Below are 25545 nucleotides of genomic sequence, written 5' to 3'. Positions count from 1 at the left end.
ATGTTGGGATAAGGGTTAGCCTCGAGCCAGTATAAGCTCTCAAGCTATAGTAAAATCGGCAGAGTCAGAGCAAAGGATCGGCCCCGAACCCAACCAAGAATGAAGGAGAGATGGGACAACATAACATCATGTTTTATAACAGTCTTTACAACATAATGTATGATGTTATTTTTAATATTGTGTACAAATTTGATAATATAGAATTTTTTTTTAATATTGCTTTAAATTAGTCACATGTTTTATGCTGTGTAACTATTTGCTGGCTGATTATTTAAATAAGGATGTTTTCATAATGTGTTTTATGCATTGAAAAAGAGCTTGCGTCTCAAAAGCTTTGCTGTTGCTACTTTTATTAAATTCTACAAACGTGGGAAAGTGGTGTGTTTAATTGCTACAGCTGCGCTCCCTAAAATAAGATTCTCATATGTCCATCCAAGTTATCTCCACATCTCTACTACACATCCTGCTCTCAATTAAGGTTTAAATAATGCCATCTCTACCTGTGCACTTTTACAAATTTGAGTGAAAGCACTTACATAAAGAACTGTGAACCATTAGTGTCCTTGCCTCTGTTGGCCATAGACAAGAGGAATTCTTTATTATGTTTCACTTCAAAGCTTTCATCTGTTAAAAAAATATACACATATATATTTTCAGTTAACATACATGATGCCAAACAGCAACTTTTTCTGATTACTTAAACACCATGTTAACTTGTATAAATTACCATCATTTTACGTAAATAAAGTTATACAAGTTGCACTTACCCATTAACAGCAGATGTTCAAATTCCTCACTGCTGCAATAGCCTTTGGTTATATGGGTTGCTTCCTGCCCAGGATACAACTCTCCAGCTTCAAAAAGCTCTCGCCACCCCACCAACCACACACATACTCCTCCACTCTGACTGCTGACTGGCTAATTCCCATGAGGGAAATTAGCAGTCTGAGTGAAGACTTCTTTGGGACTTTCCTGCCCATACAAGGAGAGAAGAGCCAAACAAAACAAACACATATGAAGTAAAATAAAAATAACCCGACGTTACATCCCAACTACAATTACATACAAGCTTAGAAGAGTTTGGGGGTGGGGTTGCAGCTACTGCAGCAGTGGGGAATTCAATCATCTGCTGTTATGGGCAAGCACAACTTACATAACTGTACTATGCTCATTATTCCCACTGCTGCAATAGCCTTTAGGGTATATGGATCGTTTACCAGAGACTATTGAATCTGGGAGGAGGAAGGATATGGATCCAGTAGCCCTGTAGAATGTTCCTACCAAAGGCAGACCTGGACCTTGAAAAGGAATCCAGTTTGTAGTGCTTTGTAAAAGTAACTGCAGAAGACCATGTAGCTGCCTCTAGAATGCATCCTAGAGTCAACACCTTTTCAGTATACCACTGATGATGAGAAGGCTCTAGTAACCGCCTTAAATGGATTTAGCATGATGGGAACAATAAAAACGAAACACCTGAGGGCAACAATTTGGAAATGGTCCAATTTTGGCCCCTTGATAATAAATTTTTAATCAGCTTTTCTAAAGGGCTCAGTTCCGTCAAAATAGTACCCGAGCTACCAATGCAAGTTTACGGTTTGCAGAATCCTCTCAGGTTCTGGGTAGAAAACTGTGAGACCGATGGAAATAAAGATAGAAACCTTTGTGCCCCTCTGACTTACAAGCAATGGTTCTATGGCTTCTTGGGTGTGTAAAAACTGAAGACCCAGAGGAGAATATTCTGTTTGGTTCAGAGGGTGAAGAGGAATTCCTCCGAAAAGAGCTTTTAGCATCCAGTGCAATCTGAAACCCTCCTGCACAACTTTTAGCACACAAGAATGTGAAGCAAACTTTTGCCAAAAGAGAATGCCGAGGAGAAGTGTGACAAACCTGTACAGATATTGGCTGAAGGAGATGGAAGAGGGGAAAGAATGCTAGCATAATCATTCTGTACTGTTGGGGCAGTTCCTTTTACACGGTGGCCATCTCTTTTTTTTTTTTTTTGGCAAACAAGGTGCAAAAAGACAGAGAGACTGCTTTTGTTTATTTGGCTTTTTGAGAAAGGGGAAGCCCTATAAGATATGTACTAGGGTACAAAAAATCTTGGAAACTCAATCTCCCATTTCATCATATTGTTTGAGAACCTGAGTAGCATAACAGTAAACATTACCTCCTCTGACGTTGTACAAGGACGTTTAAGAGGCACACACGGGTATATCTTTTCACTGTAGCAGCAGCAGTGGCCCCCGATACATATATCTGCGCACTCATACACACTCTTTAAAGCATGTTTAGATATCAGAGATTGGTTCAACAAGACCTTTCTTTCGAAGGAAGGAGTAGAAGCCAATCCCCTTAAAATGTCTATATGGCAAAGTTGAATTGGAAGAAGAAAACTTTCTCGTATCATTATGGTGCAACACTTTACCTTTTGTCACCAGGTGAAGGATTAGCGACAAGGACCAACCTGTTGTCAGTCTGGGATGCAGCTGAAATTGCAGTTGGGTCACATGTAAGGCAAGAGGAAATATATTAGTGTGAGGTACCTTGCACAATTTATCTTTTAGTGACAGAGTGGTGAGCATCAGTAGGACTACAGGCAGAATTCAACGCATCCTCCAGTGCTGGCAGTATAGGCGGGATGGGAGAGGAATGAGGAGAGGAATGAGGTAGGTCTACTTGTAGCATATCATAATATCTCCTCAGTTCAGGGGAACATCTATTTGTTCCCACAAAAATACTTTATTCATCCTGACAATGGTCTGGTTTAAAAGAAAATTTCTCCAAAGAATGATAAGAATTACAATTTTCTTCACAATCAGATTGGGCTTGGTAACCTGCAACAAAAGAGCCCCATCTCCATCAAAATAAAGTATCGTCATACCCACTTACCTCAGGAATAATGTTACTGGGATGCCAACCTGTATATATATATATATATATATATATATATATATATATATATATATATATATATATATATATATATATATATATATATATATATATATACATACATATATATATATATATAGTAAAAGAGGACCGACTTGAAGGAGGGATGTCTGCCTGGTCTAATGGTCTCCTCCTGCCCCAGTTACACAAGGATCTCTAGGATTGTCACCCAGATCTACAGAAGATGAATTTTTCATGCCATATCGAACACTGGAACAAAGAGGATGAAGCAGACCCCCAGTCCATGATGGCTGAAAGGACTACAACAGAGACAGCTGGAGAGGCAAGTGAGTGATCTGAGGAACAACCAATGAACACTGCAGGTTCAGCCACAGTCAGCCATGGCATAAACAGAGTCTGTGACAACGTTAAGGACTCCTTGAGTGATTTTTTTTATTTCTAGGTGCTGCATGAGAAGAACCAGATGGACTGGTGTAAAATATCCATGCTGTATCAGAGGAAAGGGCACCAAAAGCAGCAAGCATAAATGAAGTGAGTTGATCGAAAGATAAGTTGTCACTTTTTGCATTTCGATAGTCAACACCCTGAATTTGGTGAAATGTCAACTGATCAGGCTTAGTAGATTAGTTTCTGATGACACCAACTTCCAAGTTGAAGCTATCAAACTTTGTGAGATGTTTAAAAGTAGGGGCTACCCACCGGGCATCTTGGAAGATAATAGAAGTTTTGTGATAGAGCACAGAAATTCTCAATATGGCTCTATTATGTGAGAACCTGGATCCACAGTGTGTCAGAATAAATACAATGATAAATGTCCAGATAACCCTTCACAGGTGTTGGTCCTGCAATACAGCAAAGACAACCATTCTTTGAAAAGTTCCATCAAAGCACAATGGAGTACAGGTTTTTGGATGCCTCAGATTAACCAACCGGTTGGGGCAACAACCTAGATTTTTTTTAAAAAATAAAAATTTCAAAACCTCTCGCTCTCACACTCTCGCTCTCTGTCTTTCACAAGGTAAGAAAATTTATAAAAAAAAACAAAACAAAAAAAACAAAAGCAGCTATATAGACACAAAGTTACATACAACCACATTCTGGCAATTAAAACAACTACAGATGGGTGGCAGGAGGGAATGGATGGCTACTGTAGCCGTACTCTATTAGACCACTGACTTATATGCTTACTAACACAACTGTACTATGTTCAGCATATAGCAAAAAATGCTACTGTTGCCAAAGCTATATGGGTAGATTACCACAGCTAAGAAACAAAAGGGGAGGAGACAGAAATTAAGAATCCATGAGTACCTGCAGAAGGATTCTAGAAAGTCTGTTCTGGACCAAGGAAAGGAATCCAGTGTGTAATACTTTGTAAAAGTGTGAACAGGAGATTGTGTTGCTTCCTCTGGAATACTTCTGAAGTTGAAACCTAGTGGAATAGGCCCAAGCACCATCTGGAAATGACTTGTTACAGTGAAAATAGCAGGAAATAACCATCTAGATGTATTCTATTTGATAGTGGTCGTCCTTTCCTCTGCCCTGAATAGGAGACAAACAGCTGCTCAGCTTTCCTGAAGGACAGAGTTTTCTCTAGGTTGTAACTGAACTGCTTGTAGACATCTAGGATGTGAAGAAACTTTTCTCCCTTGTTTTTAGGGGTAAGCAAGTAAGACATGGATGTTAACAGACTGGCTCAATGTAAATTCGAAGACCATGTTGAGCATAAAAGCAACATTAGTTATTAAAGAAACCCCATAGAGTTGAACTCGCCATAAGAGCTTATAACTCCAATATCCTTTTACCAGAAGACAGAGCAATACAAGTAAATGTAGTCTTCAATGTTAAGAACCTCAAGTCAGCCTGATAAGCCATTTCAAATGGGAACAGAATAGCTTTTCAAGCACAAAGTTAAGATCCCAAGGAGCAGTCACCAGTTTCCCAAGTGAATGACTATGTATGACACCTTTCAAAAACTGACTTAAGTATAGGAAGAAAGGGGGCATTCGAGGGCAGACATCTAAAAATGGATGACAAATAAACCTTTGCAGAGGAGTTAAGATAGGACAGTAATTCTCATAATCAAGAAACAGAGGCAGGTTCTGGTTCCTGGAATGGCATCAACCAGAAAAAAATTTTTTACTGGCATGTATGCAAATTTACTAGTACCGTTTTTTTATGTTTGTTTTTTTTTTTTTTAAGCTTTTAAATACCTGATGCACTTTGTCAGAAAAAAACTGCCTGAAGGTATCAATATTATAGAATTCAGACACAGCGTTTTATGGCTGTGATGTTATCAAACTTTTGTCTTGTGTGAGTAAATCTAGCCTGTGGAAAAGCCTGTGGCAATAGCCCTTGGCCAGTTTCAAAAGAAGGGAGAACTGTGGATAAGCTAAAAAGGAATCACCACAATCTTTGCGGAGTCCCTCAAGAGCTTTAGAAGAATGCTGAATATCAGACGAAAGTGAAGAAATCACAGAGGAATATTTCTGTCCATGAAAATGAGAAGGCATCTGTCTTCCAAGCCTGTTTGTAAGGAATCCTGGAGCAGAATTTCTTTAGTAGTCTCTTCTGAGAAAAGGCAAACGGATCTATTTGAGGTGTTCTCCACAGCTGGATCAATTCTTGGAAGATCCTAGGGTGAAGTTTCCATTTATGAGGGTCTGTCCTGGTTCTGATTAGCTTATCTGCTACAAAGTTTTGCTCTGATGGAATGTATGAAACCTGCAGATTCAAGCTGAGCTTCCATGCTATCATGCATCCCCCCCCAGCTTATGTACCATAGGATTGTGGTGTTCTGTGAAAACCTGAAGAGGTCCTGCGGACAAGAGATGATTTAAGGCCTTCTGAGCACTGACAAAGTACAGTTTTTTACCTACCATAAATGTAGATGTCCGAATTGGATAGCATCTGCAGTCATAACAACTGGGTTGTCCTGTCGTCAGGCAGCCCTTCAGTCGGCCGGATTCCAAAGTCCGGGTCCGGCTTCGGCTGATGTCGCACTTCACCCGACGTCATCTCTGTTGGTCTTCGGGTATAAAAGCATCAGCCGACGCCATTTTCTTCAGTGTTTCTTGCCCCAGATGCCAGAAGCCCTATAGAAGGCTAAAAATTTTGGATAGATGCCAATGTTTCCAAAAGATAGAGGTAAACACAAAAATAAGCATGTATGTACATAAATACAAACAAATACACCATGAAAGAAATCCCCCCACTAGCTAGCTATTAGAAGGGTAAACACCCTAGGAGTACCACAGAGGGAAGGAGGGAGGTAATCTGACTGCAGATGCTATCCAATTCGGACATCTACATTTATGGTAGGTACAAAACTGTACTATGTCCTTCATGGATGCATCTGCAGTCATAACAACTGGGTAGAATACCATAGCCAACTAGGGAGGAGGATAAAAGTAGATTATGGTGTGTTTAGGATCCCTTGCAGAACAGCAGTGGCAAACCCTGCTCGGGATCTGGAATATAGAGGTAAATTATAATGCTTGGCAAATGTATGCACGGAGGTCCAAGTAGCCGCCTCAATAATGTCTTTGGTAGCCACTCGTGAAGAAGGCTGTGGTAGTGGCTGTTGCCCTTGTAGAATGAGGTCTTATGTTCTGTGGAATTGGCTTTCCATGGAAGGAGTAACAGAATCGTATGCAATTTCCTATCCATTTGGAGATTGTCTGTTTGGAAATAGCTTTTCCTTCCCTTCCTGTTGCATAGGCTACTAAAAGTTGGTCAGTCTTTCTGCTATTTTTGTTCTGTCCAAGTAGTAGCGTAGCTGTCTATGTACATCCAAGGTATGCAGTATTCTTTCCCTCTGTTTTGTGGGTTGGGAAAGAAGGTAGGTAGGTGGATTGCCTGGTTTAAAGACACTCTGGATACCACCTTAGGCATAAATGTAGGATTAGTCCTCATGGATACTCTATCTTGGTGGAAGATTAGAAAGGGTTGCACTGCCATTAAGGCCTGTAGTTCTGAAACCCTCCTTGCTGAAGTAATTGCCAGTAGGAAAGCAGTTTTCCATGACAGGTGTTGTAGGTCTGCTGTTGCTGCTGGTTCAAAAGGTGATAGTGTCAATTTTTCTAGCACAAAGTTCAAGTCCCAAGCTGGCAATGGTGGTTTCCTTGGAGGTTTTACATTCTTGATTCCTCTGAGGAACTGCCTGAGCAAAGGGTGTGAAAAACAGGTGGATCAAAGCTGTATTCTGCTGAAATAGCTGATGCATGAATCTTGATGGAGGAGTAGGACAGGCCTGAATGAAGTAGTTCGGCCAGATACTGCAGAATGTTAGGCATATCTATGTTTGATACATCTTTTCCTCTTTCAGAACTCCAAATGACAAACCTTTTCCATTTCCCAGCATAATTCCTTCTAGTTGAAGGCCTGCGTGCTTCAAGAATAATGTCTTTAACTCTTTGTGAAAGTTCTGTATTAGCAGCTGCTATGTGATGTTCCATGCAGTCAGTTGCAGCGTTTTTAGGTTTGGATGCATGGTGCTGAAGTTGTTCTGAGTTAGCATCAAACGCATCAGGGGTATTGGCCACATATTGTTCCGAGACATGCTCCTCAGCAGTGGGTACCAATGCTGTCTTGGCCAGTTTGGAGCTATCAGGATTATCCTTGGACGCTCCTCCTTGATTTTTAGTAGTACTTTGTGTATCAAGGGAAGAGGTGGGAATGCATATGCTGTTAGGCCTTTCCAGCTGAAGGAGAGAGAGTCCACTTTCCATGCTAGTGGGTGGAATGTCCTTGTGCAGAATTTTTTGAGCTGGTGATTGAGAGGTGATGCGAATAGGTCTATCTGAGGCATTCCCCATTTCTTCGAGATGGTCTTGAAGATATCCGGGTGCAGCTGCCATTCGTGGGCATCCGATGTGGTCCTGCTTAACATATCTGCTAGAGAGTTTTCTTTTCCTGGCACAAATATTGCCTGTAACTGGATGTTGTAGCTGAGTGCCAGGGTCCACAGCTCCAAAGTCATTCTGCATAGGGGGTAAGAATGAGTGCCTCCCTGTTTGTTGATGTACCACATGACTGTGGTGTTGTCTGTCCTTATCATCAAGTGGTCCTCCTTGAGAAATGGTCTGAACTTTTGGATTGCCAGTTTTACTGCCAGCATTTCTTTTAGGTTGATGTGCAGGTGAAGTTGGTCCTGTGTCCACAATCCTTGCACGCATTTGTCCAGCATATGCCCCCATCCTAGGTCTGAAGCATCTGTTGTGATGGTCTGGCTTGCTTGACCCTTTGCGAAAGGGCAGGCCTGGGTTTGACTGGCATGCCTGAGCCCACCATAGGAACTCCTGTTTTAAGCATGGTATTAGTGGGATTTCCGCTTCTAGGCTGTGTCTGTGTTGGGACCATAAATTCTTTAGGTACCACTGTAGTTCTCTCATATGTAGTCTGGCAAATGAAACCAAGATTATGCCTGATGCCATGAAACCCAAGGCCTGCAGTACCTTTCTTGCTGTTAACTTGTTCAGTTTTGTTAGTGCCAAGAAGTAAAGAGGGAGTTCTTTTGTTTTTCTGTAGTTAGGAATGCCATTTGTCTTACTGTGTCCAATTCCGGCCCCAGGAAAGTCCTTGTCTGGGATGGTATCAGTCTTGACTTTTGTAAATTGACTGTGTATCCCAGTGCTTGAAGCAAGTAAATGACCCTTTGTAAATCTGTTGTCAGCTTGCTTTTGTTGTCTCCTTGTATCAGGCAGTCGCCCAGGTATGGATAAATTTGAATTCCCTGTAGTCTGCAATGGGCGATTACTGATGCCAGGCATTTTGTGAATACTCTGGGCGCAGTAGATAAGCCAAAGGGCAATGCTGAGAATTGATAGTGCTCTGATCCTGCAAGAAATCTGAGGTATCTTCTGCAGATTGGTCGAATGGGGACGTGCAGGTATGCCTCCTTGAGATCTAGAGTTACCAGCCAACACTCCTTGCCCAGCATGGGAAGAAGTTGCTGTAGGGTCAGCATTTTGAATCTTGGGACAATGATGTAAGTATTCAGGGTGGACAGGTCTAGAATTGGTCTCCAACTTTTTTCCTTTCTTGGAACTAGGAATAGTCTGGAGTAGAACCCCTTTCCTTGCTCTGCTGTTGGCACTTTCTCCACAGCTCTCATGTTTGCTAACTCCATTATCTGTTGTAGAGCCTCTGTCTTTTGATTTGGAGGTAGATTTGGCATTCCTCTTTGTCTGGTAAAGTGTGGAAGTGGAACCGTAACCTTGATCTATGGTTCGTAAAATCCACTTGTCCTTTGTTATGTGGTGCCAGTTTTTGAAAATAAGGTTAGCTTTCCGCCTAGAGGAGCTGCTATTTGTTCCCTGGTAGGCGGGTTTAGGATTAAGTCACTGTGGCTGTGTTGATGTAGTGGCAGGTGTTGAGTCTGTGCCTCTGTTGTTACCTTGCCACTGTCGCCCTCTGTAGGCACCTCCTCTGGATTGGTTTCTGCCTCTGGAACGCCTATTCCTGCCCCTTTGAGGTCTTGTGGAGTCAGGAATGGATCAATATTTGGCAGGCCAGTTCCTGCTAAACCTTGGGAGATGAACCTGCAAGAAATCTTTAACTGTCTGAACTGATTTTGCCTTTTCTTCCATTTTCTTCATAACCTGCTGGGCAGGTGTACCAAACAAACTTGTTTTATCCATAGGAGCATCTAGCAATTTAGATTTAACATGATCCGTAAAGCTTGCTCCTTTAGCCATGCATGCCTTCTAATTACAGTGCCAGTCATGGCTGATCTAAATGAAGCCTCCAGTGCATCATAGCCACATTTTAAAGAATGGTTACTAACTTGCTGTATGTTATTGACCATTTCTAATACATATTTCTTATCAAGAGATTCATCAGTGGTTAGCTTTTTAGTTAACTGATCAAGCATAAACTCTTGGTATTGTATCATGGGAAACTGACAGTTTAAAGCTCTAGCTGAGAGAGTGGCTGAAGTGTAAACCTTTTTACCCCATCTGTCTAATGACCTTGCTTCCCTTTCAGAAGGAACAGGGTTTTTAGCTATGGTCGCGGTTACTGCCTTGGGACCCTGAGAAATAGTTTCGGGGTCTGCAAGAGGGGCCTTGTAAAGGTGGTGATGAGTATCTGGCACCCTGTAAAATCTGTCTGGTTTGGCAGGGGCTGGGGGTAAAGAATCTGGAGCAGAGCAGACATCATTGAAAGCATCATCCACCACAGAGAGAACAGGAGGTATAGCTAAGGGCCTGTGCTGTGGAAGGTGCAAAAAGGTCCTAAGTCTTTTCCTGCAGTCTGAAAAATCCTGTTGCTGCCATTGGAACTGTTCTCGCATGGCATGCAAGGTTTCCCCAAAGGAGAATTCTTCTGGTGGGGAAGCAGCTGGAATGGATTCTTCAGCATCAGAATCTTCAAAATAGGAGAAAGGAGCCTCTGGCTGGTCAGTTATGTCTGATTCATCAGCAGAATCATCAGAGGACACTGGCTCATGGGGCTCTGCCCTAGGTCTCTTCTCTGGGGGCTGAGAGGCCCTGTCTGGGTGAGATTGAGATCCTCTAATTAATGAAATTAAATCTTCTGCCAAAGTAAGCATTTGAGAACTGGAAGAGGGCCTGGTTGAGGGGGGTTTAACAGGCACTGTTTTAGTAGTCTAGGCTGCTTTAGCCCTGGCGAAGGCCTTAATGGACATGGCTGCTGGAGGCCTAGCAGCACCACGTGCTGGGGTAGAGACATCCAAGGGAATGGTGTCTGATAAGTCAGTGGTAAGCACCGTAGTGGGTAATATTTCTGAGGCCGATTCAAGAGTGTTAGCAGGGACCTCAGTTGTAGAGATAGATTCAGCTGTATTTTGATCAGTTTTCTCGGTTTCGGCCGAAACAGAGACACTCGCGGTTTGCTTAACCTTGCTTTCGCCCGAAACCGCGGACCGCGAGTGTCGGTCTTTTTCTTTGCGTTTTGGCAGAATGCGTAGTGGGAGGATCCGACGGCATAATGTACGCAAAATCAGAACCGAAAAACTGTTCTGCAAACTCCGACCGACGCCTAAGCGCTCGTCGGTTGAAAGAAGCACAGGACGAACAGGCTGCTACGTCGTGGGCTGGGCCTAAGCAAGGCAGGCAGTAAGAGTGGAAATCTTTATGAGGTATTTGTTTCCCACAGGTTAAACAATTATTAACTTTTTCTGACATCGGCTGAGGCAAGAAAGAGTCCCCAACGGGGTACTTAGCTTTAGAAGTCTTCGAAGTAGTATTCGGTAGAAGTAATCTCTGGATCCGACCGACCGGCACTTGCGAACAGCTTCTGCTTCGGGCGCCACGCGGCAAGAAAGACTGAAGAAAATGGCGTTGGCTGATGCTTTTATACCCGAAGACCAACAGAGATGACGTCGGGTGAAGTGCAACATCAGCCGAAGCCGGACCCGGACTTTGGAATCCGGCCGACTGAAGGGCTGCCTGACGACAGGACAACCCAGTTGTTATGACTGCAGATGCATCCATGAAGGACATCTGCCAGCATCTCCAACATTGATGTGCTTTTGTCTGTCCTGCTTGTTCCACAGTCTTTGCACTTTTTCCCTTTTCAATATAGCCCCCACCCTAAGCAAAGTCAGAGACATCTGTTAGACTGAAGAGGCAGTGGAGGCAGTGGAAGGGAAAACCTGGGATGAGAAGGAACTGATCCCATCCACCACAATACCTCTCCTCATAATTTTCAGCACTGGACTGTGAAAAAGATAAACTGTGTTGATGCAGAGACCAGACCTGAAGTACCACTGAATTTTTCTTATATAAATTCTGGCCCAAGGGGGTCACTGTAATCACAGAAGCCATGAAACACCAGAATCCTGATAAAATCTTTAGCATTTATGAGAGACTGGTTGGTTAAGGAAGCTTTCTTCACAGACTTCTACTCTGTCTAGTGGAAGAAAGGGTCTTCCTAGAGAAGTATTCAAAACACAACTCAGAAAAAAATATTCTATGTGAAAAGATGAGAAGAATTGTGTAAGTTCACATGAAACCACAGACTAAGTAGGAAATTCATGATACTGGTCAGAGAATCTTGACAACTGGAAAACCCGTCAACAAATATAAGGCAATCTTCCAAATATGGAAAGATGTGAATGCCTCGAGTCTGAAGTAATTACTTGCATCAGACACTTTGTAAATACCCTTGGTGCAGTGGATAGACCAAAGGGCAAGAGAGAACTGATATAGAAAATTTTAAGAAACGTCTGAAATCTCTGCCAATATGAATGTGATGAAAAGCATCTTTTAAGTCTAACTACCATGAAAATGAGTAACAGACCAGTTCCTACAGTCAACCAATAGTTAAATTTGCTTTCAATTCTATGTAAAACTGAAAAGAGAAGTGATTTCAATAAGATCTATATATCATGCTAAGACATTTAGTTGTTGGGATAGCCTTGAAATGTTGCTACTGAAATACCAAGACTCTGTGTGTTAACTGTATAAGACTATCTTGATGATTCAACATATTCCTAATACTGTATTAAGTTATAGGACACTGAATTTCTTCTTTTCTGTGCATATATTGCAAATATGTTAAATCAATAACAATTTTCTTTAGAAAAAATGAGTAACAGAATGAGAAGCAACAGGGTCTGGACAAAACATTCTAAACTTTTGGACCCTGACAAAAAGATTGAGAAAGGAGAGGTCTCCAAGTTCCCTCTTTCATTAGCACCAGAAAAAATCTTGAATAAAAACATCTGCTTATCTGATGTGTGGGCACCAACACTTGGACCCCCTGATAAAACATTTATTCCAAAAACTAGCGGAAATACGGATGTTTGGTTTACAGGATGAAAAGGAATTCCCTGAAAGGAGGAAAATACTTCCACTGCAATCTGTACCCTTGCTAGATAATTTTCAGAACCCAGTCATCTGAAATAATCTGATGATACTGGAGAAGATGAAAATCTAGACTGACAGAATGACAGGGTGGAGGGGGTGACCTGAAGAGGCAAGAAGTCATTCTAACTTTTTAGGCAGTCCTTGGTTTTGTAAACATTTCCTTTTCTTTTTATAACCTCCGCCCAATTGCTTTTTAAAATCTTTCACTTTGCTGCTCAAATTGCTTTTTGAGAAAGGGTGCAAAGTTAGAAAGTTTAAAAACTTAGAAAAAGAGATTTGGAAATGTGTGCCACATAATGAATCAATTTCACCCTTTTATGAAATATTTTAACTTCAACAGCAAAAGGTTCAAGCAAAACATCTTGTCAAGGGAAGAATTTAAACTCTCTTGAGAATAAGTAAAATTTCTCATAACTGCCCTTATTGCAGCAACTCTGGAGACAGTACCATCAGATGCATAACACTTTAATTGTATGTTTGTCATGTAACCAAACAAACCTTAAAGCATTCCATGAATTCTTTATGGGGCGGCCACAGTGGTGTAGCGGTTAGCGTTGTTGCCTCACAGCAAGAGGTTCTCCAGTTCGATCTTCAGCTGGGGTGCCTGCTGTGTGGAGTCTGCATGTCCTCCCTGTGGTCGCGCGAGTTTCCTCCGGGTGCTCCGGTTTCCTCCCACATCCCAAAGACATGCTGTAGGTGGATTGGACACTCTAAATTGGCCCAAGGTGTGAGTGCATGCATGTGTGTGCCTTCTGTGGAAGGTTGGGCGCAGGGCTGGCAACTCAACACTGTAAAACTCCACTGCCAATCATGAGCAGACAGGTGATCCGCTGTGGCGACTCCTAACCACGAAAAGCTGAAAGAAAAAGAAGAAGAAGAAGAGAATGGTGGGGGTTAAGTTTCTATTGTTCTCAAAAGAAGCCAATAAAAATGTCTTCTTTTGAGAACACAAGAGGCCAATAAAAATGTTAAGATGTTAGCCTGGCAGTTCAAAATTCCAGAAGTTACAGCACAGATGAATAAACTTTCTTTCTAAATATATCAAAAGTTTTCCATCCTTGGCAGAAGGAACATGATTAGTATTAATCTGTTCAGCAGCAGTTTTAGATAAAGAAATAACTGCAGGGACAGCTTTAGGATTAGAAAACAGATACTGATGGGTTTGAAATACTTTACATAATCTATCAGACTTTTTAGGAATAAAAGGTTTACTCTCACACATATTGCAAGCAGTCAAGAAATCATCATCCTCTAAAGCTGATAAAACATGAGGGAAAGCTACATGTTGTGGAATATTCAACTGCAATAAACCTTAACATGTTTGCTAAGAAACAGAGATTTCATTCTATTTATACTGAAATACTCCTTTCGTTTTACTGACTGACTCAGAGGATCATAGCTCTTCTACAGGGAAATCAAGCAGCACTTTCTTCAACATCAGAATCTTCAGCTGAAGGAGAAATGAGTGAGAAAAGACATTCTCTACCTTCACTCCCTGTTCTTTTGGGAAATCTTTCTTTTCAATCTGACTTCAATTTAATGACAAGTCCAAACAAAACACAGAAGCAGTAGAGAAGACCAAGGCTGAGTAATGGCATAAAAATAGAATAACATTTTTGTTTTTGATGAGCAGGTTTACATACAGAAAGATGGCGTAGCTATGGGCACCTTGTGTGCCAATAGCTACGCCAATATGTTCATGGCTACCTGGGAGGAAGAATTTTTGTTTAGGTTACATGGTTTTGCTGCATTTATTCCACTTTATAGAAGCTTTGTGGACAATCTATTTTTTATTTGGATGGAGCTCACAACAGTTGGACTCATCCTTTCAAGAAATGAATGGGTTGACTAGTTTCCTGAAGTTTACTATTACATCCTCCGAGACTACAATTGCATAGTGTGGAATGGTTAATACTGGGGTGCATAGGAAGACCTGCTATAGGAACACCCTTTTGCATAGGCATAGTATGCACCCTAATTATGTTTTTAGGAATGTTATAAGGGGGCAGGCCATGCATGCATCAAGGTTGAATGCCTCTGAGAAGGGATTTCAATCAGAATTATTAAGTCTTGAAGACAGTCTGCTAGCAAGAGGCTATAGCAATTCTGAAATCCGCAAAGGGATGGATGGAATACCTGTGTTGAGGACAGATGTAGCACGCCCTTATTTTTCTGATCATGGGATGGATGCATCCAGAGATGGGAGTAAGGAATTAAGTCATCAGGTTAAAAACCCACTATTCTATACACAGGAAGCTGATGAAAACAGAATTATTAGTAAGAATTGGGGTATTTTAACTGTCGACTCTGACATTAAACAGATTATAGGAGACACTCCTTGTTTGTAAGAATAAACAATCTGAAAAATATGTTATGCTATCCTAAGGGTCCTACTAATGCAGTGATTATCGATACTGTGTGCTGCACTACCCCTTGTAATCGCTGTACCTATTGTAGGTATATAGACAGCAGTGGATGCTTTTTACATCCTATAACTAAATACAAGTACAAATTTCATGCAGTAGCCAGTTGTCAGACAGAACATGTTGTATATCTAGCTTACTGTGCATTCTGGTGGTCATATTATGTTGGCAAAACCGACAGGATGTTAAAGGACAGAATAAGAGCGCACTTATATCATATTAGAGTCAAGTCTGGTAGTAATGCTTTGTCTAAACATGTTGTATAAGCGGGTTCTGAACACACTTTTAAATTTTTGGTTATTGAGGTGATTAAACCTAATCCCCATGGTGAAGATGTTGGGAATTATACTGAGGGGAGGGAGACTAGATGGATCATTAAGTTGAGAGCAGATCGGGGACTTCATCTTAATGACAAAGTCCCCTTAAAACCTATTCTTAAATCTAGAGCTCAGAGTATTAAATTATTAGTATATTTTCATTTTTTTTTAATTTATTTTTCTTATATATACATTTTTATATTGTATTTAATGTGCTTATATAGGTGATGTACTGCAGTGGTGGTGCTGCGGTAGCATTGTCGCCTCACAGTAAGACGCTGTCCGGTTCGATTCTCAGCTAGAGTGTCTTCTGCGTGGAGACATGCGTGAATGGGCGTACCTTTGTTGAAGGTTGTGCGTCAGGGCTGGCAACTTGGCACGTAAAAATCTACTGCCAATCATTAGTGGACCGGAGTTCCACTGTGGCGACCCCTAACCGGGAAAAGCCAAAAGACACAACAACATAAGATCTCTAGGTGGTGTCACTTTAAATGGTTCCAATTAGTTTTAATTGTTATGCCATTACTCAGCCTTGGTCTGCTCTACTGCTTCTGCCTTTTGTTTGGACTGATCATTGGACTTATTCTCAACAGTGGGGTGTTTGGAAGGGTTTCATTTTACTCACTGAATTCAATTTAAATTTAGTGAAGAAACAATCTGAAACATTAAAAACATAATCAAATTTTTTTTAGCAGATCTTACCAAGTCTTCCCAGTCCATTGTAACAGAAACAGGAGAAAACATTTTTTTTAATTTATTTTCCTGGAAGACTCCCTGGAAAAAGACAGATTCATGGCAGTCTACCACTAACTCTGCACATTGTTGGGTGCTGCCCTTAAGAATGCATACATAAATGAAAAATGCCTTATGGCCATCCTGAGTTTGGGAGGCTATTTCTGGAACAAAATTTGCCTTTCAAGACTTTACTAGTCCCCTGATTTGCTTGTTTAGACTAATGAGGGAGTTTTTGCTCTGTTGTGAGCGCACACTTTGTTGTACAGCCCATTTATAACAAGAGAGTCAGCTTGGGTAGCTTGTTTTTGCAGTTTGCCCAAGGCTTATTTTCGGTCTGGTACTGCAGTTTCTATGCAATTGTTTATATGTCCTACAGGGCTTTACATAACCTAGCAGAAGCAATAGACCCCGAAGGTAATCCTGAATGGAAGTTGGATATGGCTGCCAGCTAGAGCTCAATGGTCACAAAACTAGAACCTTGCTTAAACAAAGATTCTAGAAAAGAGAGAATAGAGGGAATCGGGGCTGTGATTACTGGCAGCCCAAATCAAGAACCTTTTCCACTTACTCTTACACACTTTCTTAGTGGACGTTTTCTGAGAGGTCAAGGTCAAAATAATAGTTCTGATCAGTGAAAAGAACCTGGACCCTCTAGTGATCATAGGAACTGGAGAAATCATGCGGTTAAACTTCAGTGTGGGGAGACTGGGGTGGTGTCCTAGTGTCGAGTGAGAAAGGAGGTCTGGTTTAGGTTCCAGCATCCATGGAGGATGTTTGAGATGAGGTCAAAATGTGGCAATGAGGATCATCATGCACTTTAACTGGTTGATTTTCTGGAGAAATCTTGTGATCAAACGAAGAGGAGGATAGGCATACAGGAGTCCAAGAGGCCAATCATGGACCAAAGCATCCCTCGGGGAAACCCTTGAAGGGGGGGGGGGATCAGGACAAAGTAACTGTTGCATTTATTGTTGTAAGGGGACGCAACAAGATTGCGGCAGGGAAGACACAGTCTATTATCTCGTTTGCTACTGACTGACTGAGGGACTACTCCTGGGGCATCAGAATAGATCTGCCGAGCCTGCTTGCTAACACGTGGGATTTTCCCAGTACATGTGTTGCAAGTAGAAAGCGGTTTGAAGAAAAGTGCCTATTCCCAGATCTTCATGGCCTCTCTGCAGATAGGGTATGAACGGGTGCCTCCTTGCTTGTTGATGTAACAAACTACGGACATGTCTGCATGAATAGCAATTGTCCCTGGAGGTAGAACATCCTGAAAGCCTTGAAACAATAACAGGACAGCTCTGATCTCAAGAACGTTGATATGCAGACTGGCCTCTATTGGAGTCCATGTGCCTTGAACCATCTTCCCCTAGATATGTCCGTGGTCACAGTGGCTGAAAGTAAGGGGAGAGTGAAAGTCTGCTGATGGTCAGGTCTGCTCGCATCCACCACCGTACACGAGACCTACAGACGTTTGTCTGTCAGATAGGGGTTGATGAAGAATAGACCACTGAACAGATAGTGCCCACTGAAGAATGTGCATATAGTACCTAGCTAGAGGAACCAAAAGTATAGCAGCTGTCATGAATTCCACAGCTCATAGAATCAACCTGGCTGGAGGAGACAGGAGATTCAGAATAGGTTGGACTTGAGATTTCAATGTGTTGCTGCCATGTTGAAGCAAAGCAGCTATCTGAGTAATAGAGTTTACCTATAACCTGATGAACCCAAACGTCTGAACCAGCATTGGTTGTGACTTGTCCAAGTTTATAGTAATGCCAAGAAATTGAGACAGGTGGTAAAGATAGCTTCTGGCCTGAAAAAGTTGACCGAATGGAGGCAGCGAGGAGCTAATAGTCTAAATATGGAAATACCTGAAACCCTTGCAGTCAGAGATGAGCAGCAAATACTGCCATACACTTGGGTAAACACCTGGGGGGGGGGGGGGGGGCTGTGGTGAGACCAAAAGGCAGGGCTAGAAACTGGAAGTGACTGGCTCCCACGTGGAAGCGCATAGGACTTCTAGAGCAAATATATTTTTTATGGGATAGTACTTGTCCTTGAAATCCACTGAGCACATCCAATCATCCTTCCTCAGCAATGGGAGGATGGACTTGAACCACTACCATCCAGAACTTGGTCTTCTTCACATATAAATTGAGACTGCTCAAGTCCAGAATGGACCATAGCTCCACTCTTTTCTTTGACACCAAAAAGAAACAGGAGTAAGTTCCAGACCCTTTCAGAATGGTTAGGACTTCTTGGACAACTCTTTTCTGCAGTAGTTTGGTGATTTCGGTAACTGCCAACTCCCTCTGACTGAATGTCGGGGAGTCTAATACATTTGATGAGGGAAGAGAAAAGGGAATGTAATAACCTCTGGATAGAATGTTTCGCACCCAAGTGTTTGTCGTGATATGGGCCCAGGTGCTCGAGTGCAGAGAAAAACAGCCCCTGACTGTGTTCAGAGTTGGAGAGTCAGGCAGCACTTCAGAGCGCTGAAAGGTCATGTTGGGAAAACATTCCCTAGAGACCTGGTTTTGCATTTCCCATTATAGCTTCCTTCTCTGCAGGAAAAGAACCCTGTTACTTACAGAACCAAGTTTTCTTAGCCCCACTGATTCCTAGAATAGGTTTGTTGAGGGGTGGAAAACTTAATCCCCACTGCAGATAACATCTTACCTACTTGGTCGCTGCAGGTTACGGTGTCCTTTACAGATGGTCCGAACAGGGGGGGTTGACAAAAGACGCCTTAAAGGGGTCCACAAAAATCACAGACTCGCATTGCATCACAATGACTGTGCCGGCTACCCTAGAAGAACCCTCCTCCGAGTGGGGAAACGAGTCTCATGGAGGAATTTGCTGTAAAAGTAAGAGTGGTCAGCTTGGGAGAAATCTTATAAAACTCATCCCAGGATGTAGATGGTCCCGTTCTGAAGGCCTCCAGAAATACAGAATCCTGCAAAGAGGGGGTTTTGAAAGACCATTCACCTTTTAAACTTCAAGATTTCTAGGATGTCTTCAAAACAGACCATCATCCGGTGGGGATTTGACAGACCCTCTCCCTCATCAAAAATCGGTATCCTCAGTGAAGGACTCACTAGGGGAGTCCACGTGCCTCCTTTTACAAGTCCTCTTCCATGGGATCTCCACAATGGGATATTCAGGGGAGGAGACGAAAGAACAAGGGGCCACCTCTGGAGGAACAGTATGGATGTCCTTCAAAAGGTTGACCTTGGGCAGAAATGGTAGATCCAAGGCCATGATCCAGAGTGGGTACACAGGGTGGAGCAGCAGCTGTCAAAGGGTCTGGCACTCTGCTAACAGAGAAAGCCCTGGAAGGCAGAGGGTCCTTGGGAGACCCAACTGGAGCTCCCTAGGAGCTGAAGCTACCAAGAACATCAGAAGTTCACCAAAACCACAATTCCCAAACAGAACCAGACCTGCGCTGTCGAGGGCCGAAGCTCCAAGGGGGAGGGACTGATCCGAGAAACCTGGAGCTGAACCTTGCCCCTCAGTTCCGGCCGACATCCTGAATCTGAGACGCACACTGATCCGAAGACCTCAGAGTAGAGACAGTCAAGGTCACAGTCGGGAGTCGAGGAAGCAAAGGTCCGCTTATCAGACCCCAAATCCCTCAGAAGACTACTGTTCTGGGGCTTTGAAACTAAAATCCAGATCTCAGGAGGAAAAAGGAGTAAAAATGTTACAGGCTCGGATCCATGAGGGGACACAGCAGGAAGAACCCCCACATCTGAATCTGGGTCTTTATGATGGATCTGACCATAAAGGCTCTGAGTATCTGGACAAAGCCACTGAAGATGGGCAAGAATTCCTAGGGGTCTGCAGGATCTTGGATGGTAGGTCATGGAAACCACAGTGATGGATGCCCTTGGAGACCTAGAGGAAGACTGGGGATCTGGGGATCTACGAATCTGAAGTGGACTGCTCGGATCCAGAGACTTGGTATCCAGAGACATGGCAAAAGACGAAGGCTTGCTCAGAGCCATTAAGTCCAGGCCTCTGCGCCAACGGTGACAGATCCAAAACCTTCAGAGTCTTGACAAGCGGCTTCAAAGATGCCCTGGACTCCTTAAGGTGTCGTTTCTTAGCCTTTGAGCCGAGCGAATGCTTGGAGGCGGGTTGAGCCCCTGGAAAGTAGAAGCAGAAGTAGCGAGCAAAAGACCCTTCAAGATTAATTTAGTTTTCCTCTCTTGTATGGTTCTACGGTTGAACCCCTCACAAATACTGTTAGGGGTGCCCAGATGAGCCAGACTTAAACAATATACACAGCGGTCATGTGCATCCGAGTGCAGAATCTTTCTCTCGCATTTGCAGCACCTCTTAAAACCTGTAGATTTCTCCACAGCAAAGAGAGAATTAAATAATTAACAATAAACTAAAACAGTTGTGTATTAACTAAAAACTATTAACTATAACTGTAACAGAAGACTATCAACTGTTAACTACAGCCTACAACTGTACAAATAGAGGGAAAGAAGGGCCAAACGCAAAAGGAGTAAGAAGAGAATAGAAAAAGCCTGACCCACCTCAAAAACTAAAGGGAAAAGGGGAAGAGAGTCCAGTAAATTCAGGTATGATGCATGGTTTCCCTGGTTCATGATAGGGGAGCTGCAGCTAGCAAGGTTATCCTTGAGAGAGAAGATAGGAGGATCCATGTTGTACTCTGCTGAAATTGCTGAAGCATGAATCTTAATGGAAGAATAGGACAGGCCATTGTGGAACAGTTCTGCTAAGTATTCTAGGATGTGTGCTAGGTTTGCCAGTGTGACATTTGTTCCCTTTGATGCACTCCAAACGAGGAATCTCTTCCATTTGGCTGAGTAAGTTTTCCTTGTGGAGGGTCTGCGAGCCTCCAGGATAATGTCCTTGACCCTCTGAGATAAAACAGGTTGGTTTTGTATTATGCAATTTTCCAGGCAGTTAGCTGCAGCGTTTTCAAGTTTGGATGCAGGGTCTTGTAGTTGTTCTGCGTTAGAAGTAAAGGCCATAGAGGTAGAGGCCATGAGTTTGTCCGAGACATGCTTCTCAGTAGCGGGTACCAATGCTGCCTTGGCCAGTCTGGAGCTATCAGAATTACCTTTGGCTGTTCCTCCCTGATCTTCAGTAGAACTTTGTACATCAATGGGAGAGGTGGAAAGGCATAAACTGTCAGGGCCTTCCAGCTGAAAGAAAGGGAGTCCACCCTCCAGGCTTGTGGGTGGAATTTCTCTTGAGCAGAATTTCTTCAGTTGGTGGTTGAGTGGGGAGGCGAACAGGTCTATCTCTGGCATTCCCCATTTCTTTGTTATGTTTTTGAAGATGTCTGGATGCAGCATCCATTCGTGAGCATCCGTGGTAGTTCTGCTTAAGCTGTCTGCTAGTGAATTCTCTTTTCCTGGTACGAATCTGGCCTGCAGTTGAATGTTGAGATTCAGGCCTAGGTTCCACAGGTCCATTGCCATCCGGCATAGAGGGTAGGAATGCGTGCCTCCCTGTTTGTTGATGTACCACATGACTGTGGTATTGTCAGTCCTTACCAGCAGGTGTCCTTGCTGGAGGAATGATTTGAATGCCTCGATTGCATGCTTCACTGCCAGCATCTCCTTTAGATTTATGTGTAGATTCAGCTGGTCTTGGGACCATAGGCCTTGGACACACCTGTCTTCCATGTGTGCCCCCCAGCCTAGGTCTGAGGCATCCGTGGTGATGGTCTGCCTTGGTTGTGGTTTGTGGAAAGGCAACCCTCTGTTGGTCTGGCAGGCCTGAGCCCACCACAGGAATTCTTTTTTCAGGCATGGAATGATTGGTATCATGGTTTCTAGACTGTGTCTGTGTTGAGACCATACATTCCTTAGGTACCATTGTAATTTTCTCATATGCAGCCTGGCATGTGGGATCAAGATTATGCAGGATGCCATGTAACCCAGGGCCTGCAGGACTTTCCTTGCAGTAAGCTGAGTTTGTCCTAGGTTCATACTAGGCTATCTGCCCAAGGGCATTTATAAGCCTAGCCCATAGTTATGTGGCTTTCGCCACCCCTTTAGTTTGAATAAAAACTATGCCTATCATTTTTCTGTGCCTCTGTCAAGCAGTGACACTGAAGTAATCCCTGGGGTATATCTGCTATCTCCCATCCATTGGTCAAGATTCCTCTTGAACAAGGCCAGCGAGGTGCTCTGCCTCACATGTACCGGGATTTTGTTCCACAGCATAGGGAGTCTCTGGGATGAATATGTCCCTCCAGCATGTTCTATTTATAACCGTGTCAAGGTTTAAGTCTCCCGCCCTTGTGGTTCTGAGGGATCTAGATTTTTTGAGGTGAAGCATATTCATCAAATCTGGGTTTGACATGGCCTTATATGTCAGGCACAGGTCACCTCTGAGCAAGCGGTATGAGACTGAATAGAGCTGGAGTTCTTTCAGTTGGGCAGCATAAGACATATTTTTGAGACCCTTTATCCTTTTGGTGAGGAACTTTTGGGGCCTTTCAAGCTGCAGCAGGTGTCTGGTCAGATACATTCGAACGGGCATTGTACTCAATCATAGGTCTAATGAGTGATGAGTACAGGGGACGATGACCTCCCTTGATCTAGATGTGAATCCTTCATGATCAGGTGGGCGATATAGAAGGTTTTCCTAACTACTTTAGCAACATGAGTGTCAAACGAAGGCTACTGTCAACCTGGGTCCCCAGATCCCTGATGACTTTTTCTGTGCTCAGTGGATTGCCACCTATATGGTAGCTAGGGGTAACCTTGTTTTTCCGAAGGGTATGACTATGCATTTTTGGCGCTTAACTTCAGGCCATGGCTCTGGCACCAGTTATCCGTTTCTGTGAGGCCCTTCTGGAGGATATCTGTCTCAGATGTGTTTTCGACTATGGCGCCCAGTTTGCAGTCATCTGCAAACTTTGTCAGCCATAACCCTCCTGTGTTTGCTTGTACTTCAGAAAAGTAGATGCTGAACAAGAGTGGACCCAGGACTGAGCCCTGTGGGACACCACTTGTGACAGGCTTTGAGTCTGACATGGCTCCAGCAACTCTGACCCTGTGGGTTCTGTCACTTAGCCAGTTTGCAACCCATCTTGTGATGTATGGGTTTACATTCAAGCTGATGAGTTTTTCGATGATACCTGAGTGGGGTATTGTGTCAAGGCCTTTGCCAGGTCGAGGTAGGCTGTATGGACTGCCTTTCCCTCATCAATGGCCTTGGTGACTGTCTCGAAAAAGTCAACCAAGTTTAAGAGGCAGGATCCGCCTTTGACAAAGCCAAACTGGGTTGGATCCAAAGTCTGCAAGTTCCCTATGTCTTTATTTATGAGTTCCATTATGATCCTCTCCATGGCTTTGCAGATAAGGCTTGTCAAGCTAATGGGGCGGTAATTTCCAGGGTCTGTGGAGGCACCGCTCTTATGAAGTGGGACCACAGTCGCCGTGCGCCACTCCTTGGGTACGTATCCTGAGGTGAGGCTAAGATTAAACAGCTGTCCTAACTGTGGGTTTAATTCCTCGTTGAGTTCATGAAGCACACAGCCGGGGAACCATCCGGTCCCATGGATGCTGTGTTTTTTGCCTTAATGAGGGCAGTTCTCACCTGGGCGTTGGAGATGTTTGGGGGGCTACAATCCTCTGGAATAGATATCTCTCCTTTTGGGGGGGGGAGTTTGCACTGAACCTGTCAGCCAGTATGTTAGCAATGTGTGTAGGTTCAGTAATTTTCACATCATTTTGAACTAATTCTGAGCATATCTGGGAGTTTCCTCCTAGGTTTCTAACCTAATGCCATGAAGTAGACTGGTAGTTGCTTTTGTTTTTCTTCTGTGAGAAAAGCCATCCAAGTTATTGTGTCCAGTTCTGCACCCAAAAATGTTATCCTTTGGGATGGCACTAGTCTTGACTTCTGTATGTTGACTGTGTATCCCAAGGCTTGCAGCAGTTGTATGACATAGGCCAAATCCTTTATTATTTTTGTCTTGTTGTCCGCTTGTATTAGGCAGTCGTCCAGGTATGGGTAGATTTGAATTCCCTGAAGTCTGCAATGTGCAATTACTGATGCCAGGCATTTCGTGAATACTCTGGGCACAGTAGATAAGCCAAAGGGCAATGCTGAGAATTGATAATGCTCTGATCCTGCAAGAAATCTGAGGTGTCTTCTGCAATCTGGTCGTATAGGGACGTGCAGGTATGCCTCCTTGAGATCTAGAGTCACCAGCCAAGACTCCTTGCCCAATATGGGAAGAAGTTGCTGTAGGGTTAGCATCTTGAATTTTGGTACAATGAGATATGTGTTCAATGCGGACAAGTCGAGAATAGGCCTCCACTGAGTTTCTTTTCTTGGTACAAGGAATAGTCTGGAGTAAAATCCTTGGCCTTGTTCCATAGGTGGTACCTTTTCTATTGCTCTCATCCTTAGTAAGTTGATGATTTGTTTTAGAGCCTCTGACTTCTGGCTTGGTGGAAGGTTTGGCATTCCTCTCTTTTTTGGTAAAGTGTGGAAGTGAAACCTGTAGCCTTTGTCTATTGTTTGCAAAGTCCATTTGTCTCCTGTAATGCAATGCCAGTATTTTGAAAATAAAGCTAGCTTTCCGCCCAAGGGTGCTTCAAGTTGTTCCCTGGTAGGCGGAATCAGAGCCAAGTCATTGTGTCTGTCCTGTGGAAGGGGTTGCAGTCGCAGCTGTGGCGGTACTCCTCTGGTTGGCAGGTTGCCACTGACGACCCCTGTAGGCACCCCTTGATTGACCTCTGCCTCTTGGGCGTCTACTTCTGCCTCTCTGTGCTCTGGAGGTGTCTGGAAAGGACCAATTCTTTGAAGGCCAATTTCTGTTGAACCTCGGAGGTTGGACCTGCAGAAAATCCTTGACTGTTTGCACAGATTTTGCTTTTTCTTCCACTTTCTTTAGAACCTCCTGTGCAGGGAAGCCAAATAAACTTTGTTTCTCCATAGGGGCATCTAGGAGTTTAGACTTAACATGGTCTGGCAAGGATTGCTCTTTTAGCCAGGCATGCCTTCGAATTACTGCTCCAGTCATAGCTGATCTAAATGAAGCCTCCAGTGGATCATAGCCACATTTTAAGAAATGATTACTGACCTGCTGAGAATTGTGTACCAAATCCTGAAGGGACTTGCGGTCTAAAGGTTCAGGAGAGGAAAGCTTTTTATTCAGCTATCTAACAAAAATTCCTGGTACTGTATCATGTGAAATTGACAGTTTAAAGCCCTGGCAGAAAGAGTAGCAGATGTATAAACCTTTTTACCCCATCTCTCTAATGCTCTTGATTCTCTTTCAGAGGGTAGGGGTTTTTTGGCAGAGGCAGCTGC

General features: G+C 43.2%; 1 protein-coding gene across 2 annotated transcripts in view; it reads right to left on the bottom strand.

Moving 5' to 3' along the window:
- Positions 1 to 25545, bottom strand: part of PPIG (peptidylprolyl isomerase G) — an 898166-nt gene that overhangs the window by 811822 nt on the left and 60799 nt on the right. For both annotated transcript variants that reach the window (XM_044075490.1, XM_044075491.1), the window contains one exon: positions 537 to 624. In XM_044075490.1, coding sequence (XP_043931425.1) covers positions 537 to 624 — 88 coding nt within the window. The remainder of the gene's footprint in view (positions 1 to 536; positions 625 to 25545) is intronic.

This window comes from Protopterus annectens, chromosome 6.part1, assembly GCF_019279795.1.
Source record: "Protopterus annectens isolate FY-2018-M chromosome 6.part1, PAN1.0, whole genome shotgun sequence".
Classification (NCBI taxonomy): Eukaryota; Metazoa; Chordata; order Ceratodontiformes; family Protopteridae; genus Protopterus; species Protopterus annectens.
Note: the sequence above shows the minus strand (reverse complement) of the source record. Positions and strands in the feature narration are given on the sequence as shown.